General features: G+C 38.0%; 1 protein-coding gene and 1 long non-coding RNA gene across 3 annotated transcripts; one reads left to right on the top strand and one right to left on the bottom strand.

Annotated features, from left to right (window-relative positions):
* Positions 1 to 993: 993 nt before the first annotated feature.
* On the bottom strand, positions 994 to 3,354 carry LOC140074605 (uncharacterized). 2 transcript variants are annotated; one of them, XR_011849217.1, is made up of 3 exons: positions 3,256 to 3,354; positions 2,505 to 2,614; positions 994 to 1,464 (listed from the first exon to the last, which is right to left on the bottom strand). It is a non-coding gene; the product is annotated as an uncharacterized lncRNA (long non-coding RNA). The 2 variants fall into 2 exon arrangements; XR_011849216.1 differs by having other exon boundaries at positions 3,186 to 3,331.
* On the top strand, positions 1,396 to 7,097 carry LOC140074604 (cytotoxic T-lymphocyte protein 4-like). Its single transcript, XM_072119621.1, has 4 exons — positions 1,396 to 1,617; positions 2,040 to 2,390; positions 2,494 to 2,621; positions 5,019 to 7,097. Exons 1-4 carry the CDS (start codon positions 1,563 to 1,565, stop codon positions 5,106 to 5,108), a joined length of 624 nt encoding a protein of 207 aa, XP_071975722.1. The 5' UTR covers positions 1,396 to 1,562; the 3' UTR covers positions 5,109 to 7,097.
* Positions 7,098 to 9,656: the final 2,559 nt, after the last annotated feature.

The following is a 9,656-nucleotide window of genomic DNA, read 5'->3' as shown; positions in this document are numbered from 1 at the left end:
CTCATCCTGCAAAAAATGCCATTACATGGCCCCACTAATCAAAGAACTAAAATTTTCTATCCTTAAAAAGGGCACAAATGAGGAAACTTTGTTCTATAGGACAAAACTGGTTGAAAGATCCCTTTCAGGAGCCTTTTCAACATGGTATACTGCCATCAACTCTTGTTTGATATAAGCCTTGTCCATAACAGGATTATATAGAGCCAGAGGTCAACCCAGGTGCATGGATTGAAATAAAGAACAACACATGACATTTATATATTCAATTGCCTTAAGGGCACATTCGACAGAACAATATACACAATAGGATATATGTACAGTATAAGTTACAAGTGGAGTACCACAAGTCTAAGAAATTCTGTGAAAGTTAAATAACTTGTGTGGAACCAATTGAGATGAGATGGCCCACACTTGAAGATTCTCTCTGCTCTGTTGTAATCTTGTAATTATAATATCTCCCAGTAAAGAACAATGGCCATGGGGAATAACTTTTAGAAGAGGCATAGATACACCCCTTCCACCCCTTGGTGGGCTTCAGAAAACCTCCTACCAGAACCAAGACCTTGGATGAGTTCTAAATTCTTAATGGAAGGTTATAGGATTATGGTTACAGAAACATGACCCATTTACTATGCTTCCATTGAAAGTTCTGTGTATCTCCTCATCCAAGGCCTCCAGAGTAGATGACCACCCAGGTACACGTTCACCCTGCTGCCCCGATCCCAGAAATATACCTTGTATGTAGCTGGGGTGGACCATAAATCCAAAACTGGCTTGTGAAGTTATTGGCCATATGCTTCTTTGTCTTAAGTGAAGCACTGTTGCTGCTTCATCTCCTATAGGTCTTTGAAACTTATTCCTTCTAAAGTTTAATAAAATTCATGATAAGGCCAGACGGGGGATATTATGGACATGTGTTATGCACTGATGAACAAGACAAAACCTGACATGTGCCCACCCCTTGCTGTATATTCTTAACCTGGTGCATCTCTAACAGTTACAATACCAACTTAAGTGTACAATATTAGATTTGGGGAGATATAGAATTAGAATGGCTAATAACATTTATTTGATCCTTTTTAGCATATTTTCTGAATTTATCAGGTTTACAAGCTTTTCGAATTGTTGGCAAAAAGGGTTATCATTATAGTTTTGTGACGTTGCCTATTAAATTAGGTTCCTAGAATAAAATAACCAAAATATAGATTGTGTGAAATTATCATTTTCCATTCTGATAGGCATGTTTTGGTCACAAAGAATTTAACAGGTCTTAATGTGGTTTCGTTATACGTAACTGTTCCAACCTACTACTTCCTTTCTTGTAAACCCAAAACATTATTTGAAAGGTTTCTGATTTTGAGGTTATATATGATATATGTATGTAACCATAGACTTCATTTCAAAGCCTTCAAGACAGTGCCTTGTTCAGTCCAGAGTTCAGTTATCCAGAAGTACTTGAAAGAGCTGTGGAACAAATAAAACAATAGATTTTATATGTTGCTAAAATATAAAGCATTTTTCTGATTTAGCACAAAGCTCTGGCATTCACACCAGGACATACAATGCTTTTACAAGTGCTCCTTATGATCTTCTGTTTCTATAACAATATGTTGGAAGGTAGGTAGAATTAATAAGTTTTCTTTAGGACATATTTTATATAACATGTATTTGTTGTAATTAACCATCTGTAATTTATTGAACTTGTATATTGACCTTAATTATTTTTAAAGATTTAATTGTATGAATTAAAAATGTAGAAAATATTTGAAAATATCTGTTCAAATTGATGAAAATATTTTTGTTATTTTTGTCATTTGTAAATTACAAATGCAAATTAAATAAAGAAATGTCAACATTTTCTTCTACAGTTAGTTATGTCATTCATTGCTTTTAAAAATGTAATGCTCATGCAAGTCACATGTATCCTCTTAAAGTAACAGAAAGTCATCAAACAACCCTAATCTAAATATACCAGTTTCTTTACCCATTTTTTTGGAATGTTAGTAGATTCAATGGATTGTTCTACCTCTTCATTACAGGTGTCCAGGTGAATCAGCCAGCTGTGATAGTGGCTAACAGACATGGAGAGGCCTCATTGATATGTGACTACAGTATTTATGGAAATGTGGAAGAATTACGTTTCAGTGTCCTGAAGAAAACAGATAACCAAGTTTTTGAAATGTGTGTCTTCAATTTTAACACTGCATATGAACCTGTTGCTTCAGGAGAAAGCATTACATGTTTAGGATTACCTGGTCCAAAAAATGTAACCTTTAACATGTCAGGGTTACAAGAAAAGGACACAGGGTTGTATATTTGTAAGATGGAAGTCATGTATCCTCCCCCATATCAGGTTACTGAAGGGAATGCAACTTTTATTTATATCACTGGTAAGTGTCCTTCTATTTCCTCATCTGAACTTGATAAACATAGTCAAATGGTGGATCTTACTGTTCAAGTAATGTACACAATTGCATTTCTGTTTCTTAATAGATTTGACGTACCAGTGTGCACAGTCCATGGAGCCAGAAGAAGGTGACACGTACAAATGGGGGCTATTCACAGTCTTTACGGTTTTGTTGTTATATAGTCTAATCAGTACGAGCATCCTAATCTGTAAGGTAAGTGGAATATTTTATATGTTTAAAAAAGTTAAGGAATATGACATAATAATAGGATTTTTTTAATATAGAAAGGATCAACATACTGGGGTAGATTTACCAGAAGAGTGTAAAACTGTTCTAGTTGCTCTTTGCAATCATTTTCCCACAGCAGGTTATATAATGAAAGCTGAGGAATGATTGGTTGCCAGTTCTGAAATCTTCAGACCTTGTGATAAATCTCACCCTAATGTTTTTAAGAATATGATATGCCAAAAAGTTAGGTCAATATTAAGGCAAGCTATCAGATATGATTTAGTCTTAAAGAATATTGGAAAAGGCATTCTCTGATGGGATAACATGTTTGAGCCAAAGTTTGCATGACACTTTATGGGGCACATTTACTAAGGGTCCACACCGCGCATTTTCGTCGGGTTTCCTGACAATTTCCAATTTGCGCTGCATTTAACTGGGGTTTTTGGCGCACGCAATCGAATCGGGGGGCGTGGTCGACGGACTACCCGACTGATTCGGACTTAGCGCGGGATTTACAATTCAAATTGTGTCACAAGACAATGCACTCACATTCACCGGGAAGAAGAAGGCGAACTCAGGCGGACCTCAGCGGGGAAGTGACACATGCAGGAAAGGATACACGATCTTGAAGAATCGCACCGGACTTCATCCTTGTCAAAGAACGCACCTCGGGGATCGCTTCAGGACCGGGTAAGTAAATCTGCCCCTATGTATCCCTGGGTATCACAGGACATGAGAAAATAGATAGGCAATGACTCAATACACTTTCAAATAATAATCTATTATATCCTAATTTTATATTATAAAAGAGGAAATATATATTTTAAACATTGATAGTTCTTAAGTTCAGCATATTGGTGCATCTTTCTAACAACTTGTCTAGGCTCATGTATGTGCCATTAAAAAAATTCACTTTTGAAGACATTCACAATGGCCTCTTTGCAGATCTGGATGGGATCTCTACCAGGTCGAACATGTTTAGACCAGGTCTGACCTGGCAGAGATTTTAGCTGTAGTCTCTACCAGTTTTCTGTCAGAGACAATAGCAAATATGATAAGAAGGGGCGTTTATGTCCCTGACCGCCCAACCACCACCCATTGCCCAGCCAAGCCCAATGTAGCGCCCAGGCTGGATATTCCAAGAACATGACAGAGATGGATATTTATAAATGCTTTGCCCTCAATAAAACTGGTGGACAAGGCTTTATATATTCCGCCCATTGTGTTATTAAGGTATTGTGTTCAAAGTAATGTGCCATCTGTATCTTTTTGCAACCACGTGATGGATGTGTTGTGAATTGCAACAAGTACTTTGTTATATATTGCACTTTCCTTATTTCCCCTCTTGGCAGAAAATTTCCAGCTTTGTGTGCTGTAAATTGATTAGATTGTTGTTTTGTGATATTGTATCACAAAGTACCATTGCAATGTGCCTATTGGAAACTACTTCATGTGTTGTGAGTTGCAGCTGTCAAGTTTTGTATAAAACCAGATTATAAGTGTATTCAGGTCACAACAAATTTTCCCATTTCCACAGCATAGGGCAGTGATGGCGAACCTTTTGGAGACAGAGTGACCAAGCTACAACCAAAACCCACTTATATGTCACAAATTGTCAACATGACAATTTAAGCAGTAACTTATTGATCCCTGCTGTTTCACAGGTTTTAATCGTATTGGTGTCCTGGGTTCACCAATACAATAGAAAGGTGGAGAAATTTGGATTGTAGCTTCCCTTCAGGGTCCCCTGAAGAAGAAGAATCAGGGGACCCAGAGCAGGAGCTCAAATGACAATCCATCTCTATTCACACTTTCTTGCTCCTCTTGTAGTCCTGGCAGCCAAATATATAACTTTAAAATGGTGCTGAGCATGGCGTGTCCTGGGATGTATTGGACCACAGGAGAAAGCCTTGAGTCGTATCTGGGAAACTTTGTGTTAGGGTGAAGGCCTGGGTGCCCAGAGAAAGGGCTCTGAGTGCCACCTCTGGCACCCGTGCCATAGGTTCGCCACCACTGTCATAGGGGATAACTTGCTGATTAGTGGGAGATCCAGGGGTAGGAATTCCATGGAGCACATGAACTGCTGAACACTGCACTCGGGTATCTCCATCAGTGCCAAGGTGATGAATAGAGAATCAGAGTGCTCAAGGGACAAGGTACCTCAGATTTTGTAACCTGTCAGCGTCTTACTACTGGGATCTCATGATCAGCATGTTATCAACTATCCAAAACTTGTTTTGACTAGAATAGCCCTTTAATGGAAATTGGAATAATTAAATGCAAGCAAAAATGATTTCTATTTAATTTAAATCTGTATTTAATTGCAGACAATTATTCATGTCTCTAATAACATTTCTGCATTCACTCTTTTTTATTTTACAGAAAAGAAAAAGAACATGGGATAGTGGATATTATGAACAAATTCTCCAATCACAATACAAGAATTATCATCCTTACTATGTAGAATTCTGAATTTTCAAACAGGTTGAAACTCTCTTCTTTACTATATGCAAAATCAAATTTATTTTGCAGTACCTAGTTATATTATGTTCTTTGTAGAACAGTTGTTATATTAACGATCATTTGGGAATCTATTTGTAAGCTATATTTTAGCCTAAATCTACCAATAAATCATGTTTGGTACTTTAATTTGGGTGTTGGTCACAACAAAGGACCCCGTATATAGACAGACACAGTGTAAATGTGTCCTAAAAGATTAGTAAATGGCCAGGCAACTCTCAATGTACTTGTGCTAAATCATGAAATTTTGGTCTCGCAGATGTTCTGTGTCAATACTGGATTAGTACTTACCAGTTATTTTGCATACATAATGGCTATTCAATTTCCTTGCACTATTCAGCAAAATGCTAATTTTAACCTTTAATCTTCCTTTTACTTAATCAAATATAATAATGCTCTGCTTCACTTTTAGTGAATATTTAACTGAACTTAACACTTCTTAAAATCATTTCCTTTAGATAGGCACAAATGGCTTGTAGTGGCCAAATCACATGAAGAGTCCCAAATCGTCTTCATAGACATTGGGGTACATTTACTTACAGGGTCAACGGAGTTCACTACGATTGTGCGCCTGAAAACATGAATGTGTCCCTTCCCCGCTCAGGTCTGACTGAGTTAACAATCCTTTTTGTTGTGTGTGTGTGCCACAATCACAGTGCACACACTTATTAAATGCCTTTGCAAGCCATTTTAGCCACAAAAAAAGTGCACAGTCCGACAAAAGTGCACGCGTGACCCTTAGTAAATGAGCCCCATTAAGTTGGAGATATAGAAATGCTTTGCTTATGCAACTCCTAACAACCTTTGCCCATATACCCTACTAGGGCATATAGTATTTCAAGGGTCAATTACGAACTCAGAACCCTTCAACAGAGAACTGTTTGCTTTTTCCAGAGTGGGAAAAGGAAACCCCTTGGAAATCTGTTCCTTCTGGAATAGATATACTGGTTTTGTTGTAATCCTGCATCATGTCATTAGGCGTCCTGAAAGTTATGCTTAGTGTTAAGGGAGCCGCAACACAAGGTAGCAAAAGAAGTATGGTTTTCCTTTTCCCATTTTGGAAAACATATTTGCATATTTTCTCAGAATCCCTCAGTAGAGCATCAATGGCTATAAGTTTCCACATGCCTACAAGATGGCCTCAATTGGTAAAGTCTCTGTAAGGAGACCTTTTACTTCCTGAGCCTATGCATTACATGGAAAGTGCCATGCATTTATTTGTACAGAATGTTAGATACTCACTTTTCGCTTATATCCACTGTTTATAAAACATATTCATCACTTAATTAATTCATACAAAGTTTAAATAAATTTCTCAATAGAAACTAACATTGACAGTTTGATTCTTAAATCAGTTACACTGCTCAGATTTTTTTGCAGAAATTTCTACTATTGTCTCCTTCTGCAGAATAATATAAAAACATGGCACAATAAATATACCTAATCTTGTGAAAATTTGAAAAGCCACTTTCATAACTGCTGTTGGTGCTTGCTAGAAACATAAAGGGGCACATTTTAAAAGTGGTGCAAACTGCACTAAATTCGGTTCGCCTGAGCATAGTGCAGCGTGCACCAGATTCATGAAGAACAGACGCCAGAAATCTTTTTTTTGGTGCACCCTTAACAGACTTTGCATGAAAAATCTGGTACACGGTCCAACTGAGCACCGGAACGCCCCCTAATATGTGTTGCATGGTACCTTGTGCAGCTGTGCCACAAAATGTTTGCATTCAGCACAATTGTGGTGCAAACAATTCCTAAATGCCTGTGCAAGCAGTTTGCACCATGTGCTGTAGCTAGACAGTATTTATGTATCCTTATAAATGACATTAAATAAATTAAGTGAATATTAGTATAGTCTAAATTCCCTGTTGCATTTAAAGGAAGCAAAAACATGGCAGCCAAAGACTATTAAAGAGGACCTGTCACCACCCCCAAAACACCCCCACCAAATATGTCCCCCATAATCCTCTACCCAGCCCCTTTCTAGCAATGACATTTTTAAAAAATATTCAGGTTGGCAAAGTTAGTTTTAATCGATCTGACCTCTTACCAAATAAGATCCTGTCCCCTGGCAGTCGGCTGTAATCATGAGGGGGGCTGTCGACACAACCCCTCCACGCCCCTGTCATCGGGGACCTGTAAGAATAGCCAGCACCAGCGCATATATTGTGCAATCGCTGCCGGCGATGCGGGGCCCCATGCTTATTCACAGCGCCGGTCAAATATATCTAACATTCACCCAGCGCTGTGAATAAGCATCGTGCCACTGCCTCACCACGGCACCATGCCACCGTGGTAAGAGGTTGGATCAATTAAAACTAACTTTGCCAACCCAATTTTTTTAAAAAATGGCATTGCTAGAAAAGGGCTGGGGAGAGGAATATGGGGGACATATATGGTGGGGGTCTTTTGGGGGGGGGGGCAGGTCCTCTTTAACTATCAAAATGTACATGTTAATCATTCAAATGAATCTCAGCATCATTTCTACATTGTACACTGTATAGAATGTGTTTGTATATGTTCTAAAAGAAAATTATATTATGGGGCAGATTTACTTACCCGGCCCATTCGCGATCCAGTGGCGCGTTCTGTGCGGTGGATTCGGGTCTTCCGGCGATTCACTAAGGCAGTTCCTCCGACGTCCACCAGGTGTCGCTGATGCGCTGAAGTTCCCCGAGGTCCGTCGGAATGCACCATCCTATACCTGGTGAAGGTAAGCACGAGTCCCGCAACACTTTTATTTTTTTTAAATGCGGCGGTTTTTCCGAATCCGTCGGGTTATCGTTCGGACACGCCCCCGATTTCCGTCGCGTGCATGTCGGCGCCGATGCGCCACAATCCGATCACGTGCGCCAAAAACCCGGGGCAACACAGGGAAAATCGGCGCAAATCAGAAATATTCGGGTAACACATCAGGAAAACGTGAATCGGGTCCTTGGTAAATGACCCCCTATTTGTTTGGTTTACACCATTCATTGCAATGGAAATATGGAGAATGATAAAGATATTCTAAGTGGATTTACAATATATTCCACAGGTAACAATACTATATGTTGCAATTACGGTATCTCTTGTAAATCAAGAGTGTGCAACATCACCTGTGCCAAGAATCCTAGTAGGATTAATAAATTACTGTAAATTAGAAAAGAAACCTGTTGTCTGTCTGCTGCACATGAAGCAAAACTGTTTCGCTTATGGGCTACAGTTCTCTGGAACTAGAAAAAAGTTTACACCTTAAAAATTTGGACTGCTTAGAGGTATATGTGCAAAGTATATTGCATTCTATGTTTTCTGTGAAAACACATTGGCAATACAAATTACCATTTCTATTTATACCATCCAATCAAATCTAGATGTACACATTTTCTGCTTGTGTAGAATATACTATTAAGACAATGTCTTATTTTAACAATAAACATGCTTATCCAACAAAACTGAAGCTCTTGTTTTTTTTGGGAAATAGAATGTGTATTTTTTATAATGATAAATAATAATCTTTATTTATATAGCACCATCAAATTCCGCTTTAAAAATCATATGGGACATGTACAGGTATAATATTACATTACAGAGTACAAACATTCATATGGAACAATATGAGTGAGGGGCCTGCTGGCAAGAGCTTACAGTCTATGTAACATGATAGATTTTGTGTTGCTCAATGTACATAATAAGTATCTAGGCGACAGTAAGATTACAGTAATACCAACCCCAGAGACTTTCTATTGATAGAGGTGATTGAAATGTAAAATTTAATTAAATTACTCTGAAGTAAGTCTTTTTTAATGCGGCAAGGAAAACAAATATCAAGCATCATTATTGTATTATTATTAATGTATATTATATAAATATTGCAATATTTAAATTATAGTATGGGTTAGTACAAAGGCTATATGTTAGTTAGGTTAGTGGAAGGCGATATGTGGAGCCCGGGAGGAAGATGTGCTGGCTTCCATGCAACACAAATTAGGTGGCATACCGTGGGACCAGGGCCGGCTCCAGGTTTCAGTGGGCCCCTTAACAGTGAACTCATGTGACGGCATTAAAAACAGATAAACTTAAAACACCAAATATGAAACATTTTATTTATATGCATTGTAAAGAGGTAAACTTAGAAAAAGAACATTAGTGCAAAACATTTGTAAAAGTGCAATGTATCCAGGGACTTCCATGCATTGTAAACAGGTAAACTTTAAAAGAACATAAGTGCAAAACATTTGTAAAAGTGCAATGTACCCAAGGACTTCCATGCATTGTAAACAGGTAAACTTTACAAATGTTTTGCACTAATGTTCTTTTAAAGTTTACCTGTTTACAATGCATGGAAGTCCTTGGATACATTGCACTTTTACAAATGTTTTGCACTAATGTTCTTTTAAAAGTGCAATGTATCCAATGGAATAGGCCTTTTAAAAAGTTATTCTTCTTGTTTTTTCAGCTGCAAAACGGTGTATTACCTGATTAAAATCTACACATTGCGCTTCTTTCGACTCAATT

This window comes from Engystomops pustulosus, chromosome 8 (genome assembly GCF_040894005.1).
Source record: "Engystomops pustulosus chromosome 8, aEngPut4.maternal, whole genome shotgun sequence".
Lineage (NCBI taxonomy): Eukaryota > Metazoa > Chordata > Amphibia > Anura > Leptodactylidae > Engystomops > Engystomops pustulosus.
Note: the sequence above shows the minus strand (reverse complement) of the source record. Positions and strands in the feature narration are given on the sequence as shown.

Excerpts from the sequence above, each read along its gene's own strand:
- LOC140074604 (XM_072119621.1), top strand. The coding sequence starts at position 1,563 with ATGCTTTTACAAGTGCTCCTTATGATCTTCTGTTTCTATAACAATATG. Across the intron at positions 2,391-2,493 it reads AACTTTTATTTATATCACTG|ATTTGACGTACCAGTGTGCA; the intron begins GTAAGTGTCCTT and ends GTTTCTTAATAG. Across the intron at positions 2,622-5,018 it reads CGAGCATCCTAATCTGTAAG|AAAAGAAAAAGAACATGGGA; the intron begins GTAAGTGGAATA and ends TTTATTTTACAG.